At 42.7% G+C, this 16339-nt stretch overlaps 1 protein-coding gene across 1 annotated transcript in view; it reads left to right on the top strand.

Moving 5' to 3' along the window:
- GALM (galactose mutarotase) overlaps nucleotides 1-11339 on the top strand; it is a 65301-nt gene extending 53962 nt beyond the window's left edge. The window contains 3 exon segments of the mRNA NM_214406.1: nucleotides 7134-7275; nucleotides 9086-9260; nucleotides 10181-11339. Of these exon segments, the coding sequence (NP_999571.1) occupies nucleotides 7134-7275; nucleotides 9086-9260; nucleotides 10181-10258 (395 nt within the window). The 3' untranslated portion in view covers nucleotides 10259-11339.

Genomic DNA, 16339 nt, shown 5'->3' with positions numbered 1-16339 from the left:
AAAGCCAAAAAAAAAGCAAACCAAGCAAGTCAAAGCCAAAGTAACAGGGGGATCTCAATCTGAACATCAGAAAAGGCTGATTTCAGGACATTTCTGTCCTGTCCAGTTACATAAAGGAAGACGCCTTATAAGGCTAATGGATGCAATTCAGGAAGTTCCTGTGTGGCACTACAGGTTAAGGATGCAGCATTGTTGCACTTATGGCGCAGGTTGCAGCTGCAGTGCAGGTTCGATCCCTGGCCCAGAAACTTCCACATGCCATGAGTGCGGCCACAAACAAAATAAATTCAATTCACAATGAAAGTTCACCAAAAAATGACTGTATTTAAGACCTTGAAGAAAACCTCAGGCAATTTCACAAAACACAGCCAATATTGACTTAGAGATGTTTTAACTCTCTTTTGCCAAGTGGCTGGTTAGCTTAGTTGGTTAGCCTGTGGTGCTGATAACTCTCTTGATAATTCTTGGATCAAAACAGAAATCAACCACAAAACTAGGGGTATCTAGAAAATAAATAATATAATTATTTATGTATAATAAATAGTATATTATTTATAATGAAAACTGCTACACACGATATAGTTAAAGTAATTCTCAGGAACATTTTAGCACTCTTTTTTTTTTTTTTTTTTTCTTTTTGTGTTTTCTAGGGCTGCAGCCGCGGCATGTGGAGGTTCCCAGGCTAGGGGTCCAATCAGAGCTACAGCCGCAAGCCTATGCCACAGCCACAGCAACGCCAAATCTGAGCCGCATCTGCGACCTACACCACAGCTCAGGGCAAACACTGGATCCTTAACCCACTGAGCAAGGCCAAGGATCGAACCTGCAACCTCATGGTTCCTAGTCAGATTCGTTAACCACTGACTGAGTCACGATGGGAACTCATAGTACTACTTAATATTAGTCAAAAATTGTGCAATTTGGAGTTCCTGGTTGCCTAGCATTTAAGGATTGGGTGTTGTCATTGCTGTGGCATGGGTTTGATCCCTGCATGCTTTAGGCACGGCCAAAAAAAAAAGTGTGAAATTATATGAATTAGGCATCTAATGCAAGCTATTTAAAAAAGAATAACAAAATATACTCAAGAGAACAAAGAAAAAATTAACAAAAATAAATCAAAAATTTGAACAAGGTCCTACTGTATATAGCACAGGGAACTATATTCGGTATCCTGTGATAAAGCATGATGGAAAAGAATATGAAAAAGAATATATATATATGTATATAAATGAATCACTTTGCTGTACAGAAATTAACTCAATATTGTAAATTGAGTATACTTCAATACAATTTTTTAATTAAAACATAGATATAGGAGTTCCTGTCGTGGCTCCGTGGAAACGAATCCGACTAGCACCCATAAGGACACAGGTTCGATCCTTGCCCTCCCTCAGTGGGTTAAGGATCTGGCATTGCTGTGAGCTGTGGTATAGATCACAGATGAGGCTCTGTTCTGATGTTGCTGTGGCTATGGTGTAGGCCAGTGGCTACAGCTCTGATTCGACCCCTAGCCTGGGAACCTCCATATGCTGAGGGGGTGGCCCTAAAAGAAAAAAAAGAAGAAATAGATACAAAAAAAAATTTTTAAAGAGTGAAAAAAGGTAGTACTCATAAACCCAAGAGCTGCTTCATTGGAAGAGAAAAAAAACTCAATAAAATAAAGCATTAGATAACCTATTCAGTCCTCAAAATTATATATGAGCATAGATAGGCAAATTATCAAAGACTGATCAAATTGAAGGAATTATAAATTCCTTCTTTCTCTCTCTCTCTCTCTTTCTTTCTCTCTCTCTTTCCTTCTTTTTTACAGCTGCACCTGCAGCATATGGAAGTTCCTTGGCCAGAGGTCAAATTGGAGCTGCAGTTCTAGCCTATACCACAGCCATGGCAACACTGGATCCAAGCTACATCTGTGGCCCACAGCTTATAGCAACCCCAGATCCTTAACCTGCTAAGCCACAATGGAAACTCTGAAAGAATCATATATTCTTTCTTCAACTCTTTGCAAATAAATATGAGAGTAATATGGTTGAAACTGGATAATTTTCTAGGAAATATATATTATTTACAATTGTGAGCCTGGAAAGGAAATCCAAAATAGACAGATTATCATAGAAAAAATAGGGGAAAAATTAGTGCATATGGAGTTGTCTAGTGAAATACCTAAGAATAAATTTAGCAACAATCTCCAAGATAATTTTTTTTCCAAGATAAGCTGGGTGAAAAAGGTCAAGGTGGAAAGAGGCTGTGTTTGTGAATGTGCATGGATATGCACTTAGATGCTTGGATATCCTTGTAGTATCTCTGGAAGGGTGCATGAGAAACAAGTAACAGTGGTTGCTTCTGTGAAGGAAACTAGATCTGTGGGGAACAAAGATAAGAGAAATTCTTTTCACTACGGAGTATTATTTTGTACCTTTTACATTTGTTATCTTTTAATTTGATTACATGTACAAGTATTACCTACTTAAGAATTCTTTTTGGGGTAGTTCCCATGGTGGCTCAGTGGTAACAAACCAGACTAGTATCCATGAGGACGCAGGTTCTATCCCTGGCCTTGCTCAGTGGGTTAAGGATCTGGCATTGCCATGAGCTGCGGTGTAGGCCGCAAATATGGCTCAGATCCTGCATTGCTATGGCTGTGGTATAGGCCAGCAGCTATAGTTCTGATTCAACCCATAGCCTGGAAATTTCCATATGCTGTGGATGTGGCCCTAAAAAAGGACAAAAAAAAAAAAATCTTTTTTTTGAAAAGTAGAACCAAGGCAAAGGAAATAGATGCTTTCAAAGGATGTTTTCAAGAAGAACATTGCTTAATTTCGATGTTCTCTTGTGGAGCAGCAGGTTAAGGATCTGGTATTGTCACTGCATCAGCTTGGGTTGCTGATGTTGTGCAGGTTGCATCCCTGGCCTGGGAACTTCTGGATGCTGCAAGCATGGCCAGAAAAAAAAAAAAAAAAAAAAAGTTACTTAATTCTTCCTAAAGCTGACTCTGGTCAAAGAGAAGGATTTTCTTGGTAGACAGTGGACACCGGCCAGGCCTCCATGTCTCCCTCAAGTACTTTGGATCCCAGGCACCCTTGCAACTCTGTGTGAATTCAAAGACTCCAGTCCTCACACACCAGGAAGACTGCATTTCTGAGCAGCAGCTCTGAGGTAAGGAGAGGATGTTCTCTTTTCCCCAAAGACAGGAGATTTGTGTTCCTTTCAATATTTAGGAACTCAGAGAAGCTGAGTTAAAGATAAAATACTTTATCTTTTTTTTTGGTCTTTTTGCCTTTTCTTGGGCTGCTCCCTCGGCATATGGAGGTTCCCAGGATAGGGGTCTAATCAGAGCTGTAACCGTCAGCCTACGCCAGAGCCACAGCAACACGGGATCTGAGCCGCGTCCACGACCTACACCACAGCTCATGGCAACACCATGTCCTTAACCCACTGAGCAAGGCCAGGGATCGAACCCACAACCTCATGGTTCCTAGTTGGATTCATTAACCACTGAGCCATGACGGGAACTCGAACAAATACTTTAAATGGCTAAAAGTTGGTTCTCTTTTTACTTATTTAATTCTGTTAACAGCAAGGTACAAGTTCCTGATTTTTCTTAGCTTAAGATTCCAGCCCCACTTTACATGCTGAATTCTCCTCTAAAAATAGCAGAAACCAAGTTCCTAAAACATCTCTATCTGATCACATGACAGGAAAAAATAACTCACCCAAGAGTATGTTGAACACTTAATGTTTGTACTTACCTTTAAAACATATAGTACAGTTCTGGGACAATACAAAACTTTTTTTTTTTGACCGCACCACGGCATGTGGAAGTTCCCAGGCCAGGGGTCGAATCCGCACCACAGCAGCAACCCAAGCAGCTGCAGTGACAATGCTGGATCCTTAACCCACTGTGCCGTGGGAGAACTCGAGAAACTTTTAAAGGGACTAAACTGTATCATCATCTAAGGCTCTGAAACAGAGTCCCTTTCCTCTTTCTCCCTCAGTCGATCTTCCTGCTAGAGAGGAACCTGGGATTCTTTGTATTTGGGGCAAAATCCTAGGACTAGGGGCTTCTCACTCCTAAGTGGGTCATACTTTTAGAGGGTAGAATGGGGTGCACCTCTGCTGTCATCTCTCCATAGGGTTTTCCAGCTGAGCTGTTCAGAGCCTGTGCTGGCTTTATTCAGTGTGAATTACATCATATACAGTTGATCCTTGAACAATGCAGGGGGTTAGGGGCACTGACCCTCTACGCAGTTGAAAATCCACTTATGACTTTATATATGGCCCTCCAAATCCACAGATTCAACCAATCAAGGACAGTGTAGTATTAAAGAACCTATTATTGAAAAAAATCCATGTATAAGTGAACCTGCCCATTTCAAACCAATGTTGTTCAAGGGTCAAGTCTATGTGTATATTTATAGTGTGTTTGTGTTTGTTGAGCTTCCCTCTGAAATCACAAATGCTGCAGAAATGGAGTGGGGGTTGAAAGTCAGTGATTTAGTCCAACTTATTCGTTGTCTTGATGGAAGAACCCCAGACTCAGAGGGGTGATTTCATCTCACTTTAATCTGCTTCCTTATCTCAGGCATTCTATCCTACTGCTACTGCTGCTGCTGCTACACACATACAATCACCTTGTACTTAAGCTGTTTCCTTCACATCAAATATTTTTCAGCCTTCTTCACCCATCAACCTAATATGACTTTACCTCAAGCCTCAGCTCAACCACTGAACCTTTATCCATGAAATCTCCTGTCTGCCACATCCAAAGCAACCTAGTCCCACTGCCTGTCTTCTTTCTTATGGCTGTGTCTCTGCTGGAGCACTCTTCACATTTTGTGGTTATGAGCTGCTTGTACATCCATTCCCTCCTTCAGAGTGTAAGCATCTTAAAAAGGCACTTTTCATGTCTCATTCATCTATGTAGCATCCCTGCCCATCAGAGTTCCTGGCATACAGTAGGTGCTTAATAATGTTGGTCTATCAAAAGAGTGACTGAGTGACAGCTCCTAGTCTGTTGCTCTGGATCTGACACATTCCAAGAATGTATCAACAGGGAGGAAGCCTTCCTCACATTCCCTGGGCTCTCTTAACTAAGCTAAATTCAAAATATTTGAGTATCCTGTTTGAGATGGCTCGGCCTAACATCTGGGGAAGAACAGACCTTAAAATTTAGGAAGAGAAAGAAAGGTGATAAAGCGAAATGGTACAATATTCAGAAGAATGGAAAACCCATATCATAGCCTTTTGGCAACCATTCTAGAGGACTGTCGAGAAATTCTCAACTCTAAGATATAATCAGTTGTAGAGTTCACCATTATTTTACATAACCATGGAGGGAAAGGAAAAAAACACCTCTGTCAGTTAAACCATGACATGACATGATTTCAGAGATTTTAAAATATGAAAATGAGTGTCTTAAATTGATGAAGTACAGCTGTCAATATCACAGGTTGTTGTTTGATATCAAGTTGTGTGGGTCTCAAACTCCTCCTCTTTTACCTGACTGGTTTGGACCAGATGAGCTCTGAGAACCATTCTGGTCCCAACACCCCTTGGGTTCTGTAACACCATGAAGGAACGGATGTTCTTGACTGGGCATCATTGGTCATGTAATAACCACCAAGATGGGGCTCCTGTCCAGGTTCCTTGTGTGTTTTGCCCTTTAAGAGTTGATGTCCTCACACTGCAGTGTTCTCTCTCAGGACTCACCACCCACCCACATCACTGTAAAGAGGCTTCTGAATGTCCCGCCTTGATAAAAACAAATATACTTAGAGGTAGAGGAATCTGGCTTACACACAGGAAGGGGCAGTTCTTGCCAACTAGAACTCCTCCAGGAATCATCCAAAGCAGTGAATCTAAAATTGGCTAACAGGAGTTCCCGTCGTGGCGCAGTGGTTAACGAATCCGACTAGGAACCATGAGGTTGCGGGTTCGGTCCCTGCCCTTGCTCAGTGGGTTAACGATCCGGCGTTGTCGTGAGCTGTGGTGTAGGTTGCAGACGCGGCTCGGATCCCACGTTGCTGTGGCTCTGGCGTAGGCCGGTGGCTACAGCTCCGATTCAACCCCTAGCCTGGGAATCTCCATATGCCGCGGGAGCGGCCCAAGAAATAGCAACAACAACAAAAGACAAAAGACAAAAAAAATAAAAAAATAAAATTGGCTAACAACAGAGTGGCCATACCTCCTAGTTTGCCCCGGACTGTCCCGGTTAACTCATTTGTCCCAGTGTTATTATTAACAGCCCCCCCATGGTTCAGGTCTACAGACTGATCAGGGAAATGCCTGGAAAAGAGTGGTTACCAGTGTCCCTTTGGCTAATAATGGCTCCAGATGGTTTGAGAACCACTTATCTCAGGGACACTTTAACCATCTAGTTAGCCAATGCCAGGTACTAATGCTTAGTTGTGAGCCCTGAGATATTTCAGCATTAAAGCAAAAAATATCACAAGGTGATTGACATTGTGGTTAGGACAACCATCACTCTTTATTCAACTTATCCTTTAATGGAAATTACATGTTTCCTTGACTTTTGTACCCTTTTTTTTTTTTTTTTTTTTTTTTTTGGTCTTTTTGTCTTTTTAGGGCTGCACCCACGGCATATGGAGGTTCCCAGGCTAGGAGTCTAATCAGAGCTGTAGCTACCAGCCTACGCCAACAGCCACAGCAACTCAGGATCAGAGATGCATCTGTGACCTACACCACAGCTCATGGCAATGCTGGATCCTTGACCCGTGAAGCGAGGCCAGGGATGGAACCCTGCAACCTCATGGTTCCTAGTTGGATTAATTTCCGCTGTGCCACAATGGGGAACTCTGACTTTTGTACTTTTTTCCTTCTTGAATTATTCTGAATGTTATGGCTACTGCAACTTGCAATCAACAGTATCTTACAATTAAGGAAACTCAATAATTTATTCTCCTTCTTTTCTGAGTGGGGCCAGAGATAGAACCTGCCTCCTCAAGGATACTATTCAGATTAGTTTCTGCTGCACCACAATGGGAACTCCTTATTCTCCTTCTTAAGATCATACAAATTGACATGCAGGCTGAAAGGATGGAACTAGTGGGTCTTTAAGATATAAGGATTTTATCTAGGCATTTATCACTCTTTTTTCTGCTTCTTCCCACCAGGAGAAATTGCTCCAGTGCAAGGAACTGCATTTGATCTGAGGAAGCCAGTGGAGCTTGGAAAACACCTGCAGGAGTTCCACATCAATGGCTTTGACCACAATTTCTGTCTGAAGAGATCTAAAGAAAAGCAATTTTGTGCACGGTAGGTACTTTTCATTTGCTGCCTCTTTGGGGAAGACTAGAGGTACCAACTCCTATTTGGGGAATTTTTCCTCTGACCATATCAGTGCCATTTACTATTGCCATAAGGGACCAGCTACCACATCCCATGTCTTTTCTAACTCTATTCCACAGGTGAATTTATCTCCCCTCGCCCCCACCATGCCATTATTCCTGTGCCCCTGCCTGGCATCCTGTCTCTCTTTGCTTCCTCTCTCTCCATCTCTGCCTGTTCTCTAAGGCCTAATTTTTATTAGAAGCCCTAATTCCTCCTGAAGAAAGTCACCTCTGCTTTCCTTGAACTTCTGAGCCTATCATCTGTTCTTGACTTGTGATTTATGCCCTGCCTGCTTCCATGAAAAACAGGAGGTTATGTTTCCTTTATGGCACTCACCACTTCCAGCCTTGTCTGACAGGCATCTGTGTCCACACTCTCTCTTTCTCACTAAATTCCAAGTTCCTCAGGCCATCTCATCTTTATGAATCCCTACCTCTACCCTAATGCCCAATCTGTGCTTGGCACTAGCAAATAATAAATGTTTGTAGAACCAATGGATTTTAAATAAAGGAGACAAAATGATTCAAGCTCTACTAGAAACAAAGAATTTCAAAAGCCTTCTCTCCCTCAGAGCCCCAACACTGAGGCCCTAGCTGTGTTTCTTCAGCTCAACCCTGCTTTCCTCTTCTATGCCTCTTATTCACATTTCTCTTCCCATGGCCATCATCTGAGGAGACCCTCCTGCCTTCTCTCCACTACTCCAAACATCTTTCCGGGCACCTCTTGTTGACTATACATTGTGGGATGTGAGACTCCAAGACTCAGCCTTTTGTCTATATCCCTTTAATCCCAATTATAGGACCAGGTAGGTACTCTCCCCTCTGTAGAGGCCTGGTTTAAAAAAAAAAAAAAAAAAAGTGAATCTAGCAGAAACCCACAATAGATCTATTCTGGCGGGGATGGGGGTAGGGAGGTCTGACTAAAGAGACCTGCCTGCTCCAGGGTGGGGAGCAGTTGAATTTAGAAAAGCATCTCTTCTGTTTCAAGACATAGCAGGTTGTCTCACCAGGCCAAGCACGGAGCTCCAACTCTTTATGAAAAGGAATCCCAGACTCCTAGAACCCTAAAATTGTCTCTCTCCAACCCGGCTGCCTCCAACACACACACACACACACACACCGACTGGGGTGCGTCTGTTTTGCCCCCCACACACACACACACACCCCGACTGGGGTGCGTCTGTTTTGCCACACACACACACACACACACACACCCCGACTGGGGTGCGTCTGTTTTGCCCTTCCCCAGAGAAGCGAAACTCAAGAGTGAGAAGTTGCTACTGGGGATCCTCAAAACCACATACTCATGCCTCACCTATGAGGCTGTAATAATTTCCCATCATGCTCTTCTTTTTCTGCTTTTTATGGCCACACCCACGGCATACGGAAGTTCCCACGCTAGGGGTTGAATTGGAGCTACAGTTTCCGGCCTACACCCCAGCCACAGCAACGCAGGATCCGAGCTGTGTCTGCGACCTATACCACAGCTCACGGCAATGCCAGATCCCAGACCCACTGAGCTAGGCCAAGGATCAAACCCGCATCCTTATGGATACTAGTTGGATTCATTTCTGCTGCGTCATAACAGGAACTTCCCCACATGCTCTTCCTTTGTCTCCTCCATATATCTTGTCCCTGCTCTGGCTGGGTCTTATTCCTGACTCAAAGCTACTTCCCAGCTTCTGTCAGCTTTTCCATCTTGGGTCTATATGTATGTGGTTTGACTTTACCCCTAGGGTCCATCATGCTGGAAGCGGGAGGGTCCTGGAAGTGTACACTACCCAGCCTGGGATCCAGTTTTACACGGGCAACTTCCTGGATGGCACGCTGAAGGGCAAAACTGGAGCAGTCTATCCCAAGCACTCTGGTTTCTGCCTTGAGACCCAGAACTGGCCTAATGCAGTCAATCAGGTAAGTCCACAAGCCAGCTTGTGGTGGTGTCATGTCCAAAGTCACACTAGATGACAGAGGTCATGATACTCAAGTCAGGTCTGTATGATTCAAAAGTCTCTGTGTGTTCTCTTCTCCAAGTCATCATAAACACAAGAAACACTTAGCCAAGTTACTTTCATGGCATTTACATGTTTAAAAAAAATTTCTATTTTATACCTTCAAAGTCTTCATTTGGTTTAATGTTTCTCCTTACCAATACTCATTTTCTGCAGCCACGCTATTAAAATGATCCTTTTAAAATGATCTTTTCTTCCTATTTGCTTCTTCATAACTTTCTTTTCTAGCTATTGCCTAGAGTAATACTCTTCAAAGCTCAGCCCAAGGTAAGATGCTTGCAGCTTGCACCAGAATGTAATCAACACCTCTTCTTTGTTGTTGTTGGTTCTTTCCTTTTTTTTTTTTTTTTTTTTTTTGCCTTTTCTAGGGCCACACCCATGACATATGGAGGTTCCCAGGCTAGGGATCTAATTGGAGCTGTAGGCTGCCAGCCTATGCCAGAGCCACAGTAATGCCAGATCCGAGCCATGTCTGTGACCTAACCCACAGCTCATGGCAACGCCAGATCCTTAACCCACTGAGTGAAGCCAGGGATCAAACCTGCAACCTCATGGTTCTTAGTCAGATTTGTTAACCACTCAGCCACGATGGGAACTCCAACACCTCTTCCTTCTTTAAGAAAGTCTTGCTGTGACAAAGTGTGCTTAATAATGTGGTTGATTTTCATTCTGGCTCAATTTCTGTATCTCATCGCATACCAATAATAAACGGCTCTTAGACTGGCAACTGGTTCACAGAACTGGCCTAGAGACCATTCCTGAATGCTTAAAGGTGCAACCCAGACTGGCAAGGTGTAACCTGTACTGTTTTCCCCTCCACAGCCCCACTTCCCTCCTGTGCTGCTGAAGCCTGGTGAGGAGTACAACCACACCACTTGGTTTGTGTTTTCTGTGGCTTAAGGAAGTGTTAAGTTATGACCTGTTTCAGGGGCAGGCTGGGAGCCCCTTCAGGAACCTGTCTCCTGTGCAGAGATAAGATGAAGATTTAGAAGCTTTAAAAGTGATCCTGTGAATTAAAATCACACATATGGTAGTTGTCACGATAATCTGAATTTCAATTTCTTTCCCAATGACTGACTCCAGGCCAGGTCTAATGGTCAGCTCTATTCTCTGTGTGGTGAAGACCCAACCAGCAATATCATCATCTAAGCCCTGACCCTAATCCAGAAGTGGTATCCAGATCCTTGTGTTGGCTCTGTCTCTCCACTCTGCTTCTTTTCACCCCTTTTTTCTTTGATTCTACTCATTCCTTCTTTTCCCTCCTCTTCTACCTCATACCACCTTGATCTGTGCAGCACTTTGGAGTTTTCAGAGGTTACTTAGCTCATTCAGCCTGCTGATAAGAGGAACCTCTCTGCCTCAATAAAAGAATGATGGAGAAGTGAGCCACCTGAGGCTTAGAGGTAAATGACCCACCTAAGGTCGCACAGCCAAGAAAAATTTAGCCTGGATTCAAGATCAGTCATGCAAATTCAAGTCCTTCTTTGCTTCCACTTCAGTCTTCCAGAGCATTCCCGGGGTCACTAATGGGAAAAGAGGGGGTCTGACCCTTACTCTGTTAGAGCTAGCCTTTCTTTCCAGCTATCACTTTTATAAGAAGCCCTAGTCAGAGTTTAAATGTAACTATCTTTGAGCCTTATAGTATGACTTAAAATACAAGATCTAAATATCCAGAAAAAAAAATCTGTAAATTTGATTCTCTGCCTTTGGAGTTCACTAAGAAAACCCAGCCCAGCCAAGACATGCGAAGGAAGCCGCTGGAGACAAGAACTGTGTTAGTGTGTGGAGAGGGCATTGCTGGGGATTGCACATTGCACGGAGACCAGATGTTGTATTAGGGAGTACGAGGCTGGAGTTCCCTCTTTTCCTAAACAATTGAATCATTGGTGATGGGTTTGTGTTGATGGTTTTTAAAGAAATGTATCTTATACTACTATATGCTAATAATCAACTGAAATAAAACCAAAATCTGCACCCAAAACACCTGGTTTCTTCACTCATCTTTAGAATTGGCATGGACCTTTGGGAAATGGGCCAAGTAGCTATGACATGTTCTGGATTCTAAAGTCTCATTTAAAAAAAAAAAAAAAATGAGGGAGTTCCTATCGTGGTGCAGCAGAAATGAATCCATTTAGGAACCATGAGATTGTGGGTTTGATCCTTGGCCTTGCTCAGTGGGTTGGGGATCCAGCGTTGCTGTGGGCCGTGGTGTGGCCACAGATGAGGCTCAGATCCTCTGTTGTTGTGGCTGTGGAGTAGGCTGGCAGCTGTATCTCCGATTTGACCCCTAGCCTGGGAACCTCCATATGCCATGGGTGTGGCCCTAAAAAGCAAAAAAAAAAAAGAGGTAATGTCCAAAATGTAGTATGTTCCTTAGGGATATCACAGTCTCTCTGGGGAAAACAAGACCAAGAGTAAGAACTGGATGATATAGATTTGCGCATGACAGAGCCGGAAGCCCTGAGCATTAACTTTGCTCCTGCCCTTTACTACATGAGTAAGCAATCTAATTTCACTTGGCCTCGGTTTTCTCACTTGTGAGGGAATTAGATTTTAATGATCTTTTTTTTTGTCTTTTAGGGCTGCACCCTCGGCATATAGAAGTTCCCAGGCTAGGGGTCCAAACATGGTATTCAATATGGAAAACATTGTACATAACTATGAGATTATTAAAGCCTTGTTGAAAATGCAAATATCAACTCAAATGCAACCTCCTCCCCCAAGAGTAAGTCTCCAGACCCCCAAGAGTCCATGCCTTCTTTACCATATACCCCCTACCCACAGCCAGACTAGTGCTAGATTATTCTGAGTTCTCATCTTTCACAGGTGAGCATTTCATTGACTTGACTTCAGTTCAATGACCTATGGATTCTTATGTTTCAAATTCATATGACATAGTTCTTATTCTTAGCTGTGAGACATTCATCTTCCAGTGCCCATTCATTTTGCCTAGCAAGGTAAGATGTAACTGCACAAACATTGCTATAAAGTCTAAACTAAGGTGGCATGCTGGGGAGGTCGAACTGTTGTGATTGTTAGGTGACCAATGACACTCCAATTTCAGAGGACTAAAGAAAGTTAGTGTCAATGAATAAATGGATTGTTTGCAAAGAGTAGAACATGAAAAAACAGGACTGGGAACAGGAGACAGAAGGGAAGCACAGCACACATCCTGTTCCCTAGATATTTCCCATTATCAGTTGTAATATTTTAAACAACTAGATCACAAGTATGCAAGAGGCAGAAGTTCCCATTGTGGTTGAGTGGAAATGAACTAGCTTAGTATCTATGAGGATGCAGGTTCAATCCCTGGCCTCACTCAGTGGGTTAAAGATCTGGTGTTGCCATGAGCTGTGGTGAAGGTCACACATGCAGCTGGTATCGAGTTGCTGTGGCTGGCAGCTACACCTCTAATTCGACCCCTAGCCTGGGAACTTCTATAGCCAAGTGTGCAGCCCTGAAAAGACCAAAAAAAAGCCAGAGTAATTTAAATATTACACCAAAAAATGTTTAATACAAAAAAAAAAGCAGTGAATAGGAAGTGAAAAAGACAGGAGATATATAGAAAACAACCAAGACAGGAGATATATAGAAAATGCCAATTACAAATCCAGCTGTATCATTAATTCTGTTATATGTAGATGGTTTAAATAAACCAAAAGGCAGTTTGTCTGGCAGAATTAAAAAGCAAGATCTAGCAACTAACTATGGTTGACTTTGAAGAACTGTCCGTACCACCACCATCCAATCAAAAATCCAGGTGTAACTGTGGTTAGCCATCATCATCTGTGGTCCTGCATCCATGGATCACAGTTCTCTAGTAGGTATGCAATATCTATTGAAAAAAACATCCACGTATAAGTGGACCATGCTGGTCACACCCACGCCATTCAAGGGTCAACTGTACATGCACCGGTAAGCTGAAAGTAAATGGATGGAAAAGATACACCACAAAAACTGTATAATCATAAAATAGGAGAAGTGGCTATATAAGTATCAGAAAAAAGTAGGAGTTCCTGTTGTGGCTCAGCAAAAATGAATCCAACTAGGAACCATGAGGTTTCAGGTTCAATCCCTGGCCTCGCTCAATGGGTTAAGGATCTGGTGTTGCTGTGCGTTTCTCTGTGGCTGTGGCGTAGGCCACTGGCTACAGCTTTGATTCGACCCCTAGCCTGGGAACCTCCATATGCCTCGGATGCGGCCCTAAAAAGACCAAAAAAAAAAAAGCATACTTTAAAACAACAAATAGTACTGGTTATTTTATAATGATAAAAACATTAACACACTGGAAAGATGAAATAATTGTAAATATACGCATGTAACAGAGCCTTAGATGCTTGGAAACAGTTATTGTGACCAAAGGAAGGCCATGTCTGGAGTAGTTCTGGTAAACATTCCTTAAAATTTCTTAAACAGAACATTAACTTTTTAAGAAAATGAGTGGAAGTTCCTGTCATGGCTCAGTGGTAACAAACCCAACTAGGATCCAGCAGGACAAGAGTTCCATCCCTGGACTCTAGTGGGTTAAGGATCTGGTGTTGCTAAGAGCTACAGTCTAGGTCGCAGACACAGCTCCAATCTTGAGTTGTTAATAGGCTGTTGTGTAGGCTGGTGGCCACAGCTCCGATTCAACCCCTACCCTGGGAACTCCTCGGCCCTAAAGAGACAGAAAAAGAAGAAATTTAAAAATGAGTATCTCTGAGCACAGCTTCCTCTACTGGTACTAATATAAACTCCTTTATCATAGAATGGTTTCACTCCAGTATAGGGTCGTTGGGTTAGAGATAGGATCAGAGAATCCCAGATGTATAATAGAATCTTCTTTTGAATCACATGTGAGCGCTGCTGATTTTCTTACTGTAATAGCAGTAAGTCAAGCCAGTGTGTCCAACAACTAGTGAACTGGGAGCTGGCTAACACCAGCCCCTTCAGCAGCAGTTTTCAATTCTGGCTATAGAAGAATCACTAAGGGAGATTTTTTTAGAATATTAATACCCAGGCAGGATTCACCCTTGGCAATTGCAATTACACTAGAATGTTCTTAAAGCTCCCTAGATGGTCCCAATTTGTAACTAGGGTTGAGAACCCCTGCCCTAGAGTAAAAGCTTTCCTTATTACTGTCTTATAATATTCATCAATACTTTAAGCTCAATGTGTTTAGCTAGAATTTGCTAACCACTGACCCACGATGGGAACTTTTTTTTTTTTTTTTGATTGTTGGCAGGGAAAGTATTCATTTTCTAGAATTCATATTTCTTGAATATATGTTATAAACTGAGGTAAGGAGTGGCTAAGTGGTTAGCGAATCTGATTAGGAACCATGAGGTTGCGGGTTCGATCCCTGGCCACACTCAGGATCCGGTGTTGCCGTGAACTGTGGTGTAGATCGCAGATGGCTTGAATCCCATGTTGCTGTGGCTCTGGTGTAGGCTGGCGGCTACAGCTCCAATTAGACCCCTAGCCTGGGAACCTCCATGTGCCACCAGTACGGCCCTAGAAAAAGACAAAAAATAAATTAAAAAATAAACTGAGATAAAAACAGTCTTGGAGTTCCCCTTGTGGTTCAGCAGGTCAAGAACTGGATTGGTATCCATAAGAACAAGGGTTCAATCCCTGGCCTTGCACGGTGGTTAAGGATCCAGCACTGCTGCCAGATATGGTGTAGGCTGCAGATGTGTCTTGGATCTGGTGTTGCTATGACTGTGGCACAGGCCAGCAGCTGCAGCTGATTCAACCCCTAGCCTGGAAAATTCCATATGCTGCAGATACGGTCCTAAAAAGACACAAAAACAAAAACACAGTTTTTGTATATATAGGCTTGTATCCTGCCACCTGTTCAGGCTTTAGTCACTAAGAAACCAGGGCATTCACAGAGGTGGACAGGACATGACCTTAGGCATCAGGCAGTCCTAAGAAATGGATGGCTTTGACCTTCTTCACATAGGTTAGACTGACTCGCCTGGGCTTGTAAGTTCTTGGGGAGGTAGGTAAGCCTGCACCCTTTCTGCAGACAACTTTCCGTGCAGAAATTTTCCAGTTCCTTCTGACCAGAACTCTGAGTTAACCCAGGTGAGATGATAAAAACCTTGCACTGAAGTTTCAGAGTGGGGCTGAGCATTGTAAACAGCAGCCTAAGGATGTAAATCCCCTGTATGCAGCAGATTCAGACAGGGGTCAGACTAAGAGATAGCTAACTTGAAAATGTGGGCCTTTAAATGTGGGTGATTAATTATAAAGGTCTCACAGAAAAGAGGTTCCAATTTTCCGTTGGTTTAATAGATCAGAGTTCACTGATCCATGAATTCACTTTTTATTCACCAAATATCTAAGTGTTAATAAGCACTAGGCAATGAAGAAACAGAACAAAGCTTGATACACACCATCACAATTTGTCTTGTGGTAGCATAGCTGCAGAGAAGTCAACAGGCAATTACAGTGTCAACAGGAATCCTACTATCAAAGGTCAGTGTGTTGAGAGCAAGGGAACCTAAACCAGACTTTTGAATACATGTCAGTTTTTCAGAATGGGAGGAAAACATGTATTTTACAATTAAACTATGCTGAGACATTTTTTTCAACAAAGATTAGTAAAAAGTCAGCAAGGTTGACAGCCCACTATGTAGTTACACCATGTGTACCAAATGGGCAATGGTACAGAAACAGGCACTCTATACATTCCCACCAAGGCAAACAGTAGCTAGCAAAAATATAAACACAAAGCCCCTCTGACCCAGCATTTCAACTTCAAGGAATTATCCTAGATACACATGGTCACATGTGCAATGTATTGTGCAAGGTAACTCACTGAAGTGCTGGAATAGTTAGCTAGGAACAACCGTCAGGTCCATCAACAGAGAAATGATTCAATTCCTATTACTCTCCTCAAAAACTCTAAGGAAAACAGTTGAGTCCCTTCCTAAGGCATACAGTCCTACATGATCTCTATATATCCTACATCCCCCTCCTTATGCCATCTCTTCC

This window comes from Sus scrofa, chromosome 3, assembly GCF_000003025.6.
Source record: "Sus scrofa isolate TJ Tabasco breed Duroc chromosome 3, Sscrofa11.1, whole genome shotgun sequence".
In the NCBI taxonomy this organism is placed as follows: Eukaryota; Metazoa; Chordata; class Mammalia; order Artiodactyla; family Suidae; genus Sus; species Sus scrofa.
The sequence above is the reverse complement of the archived record's forward strand: the minus strand, read 5'-3'. Positions and strand labels throughout refer to the sequence as shown.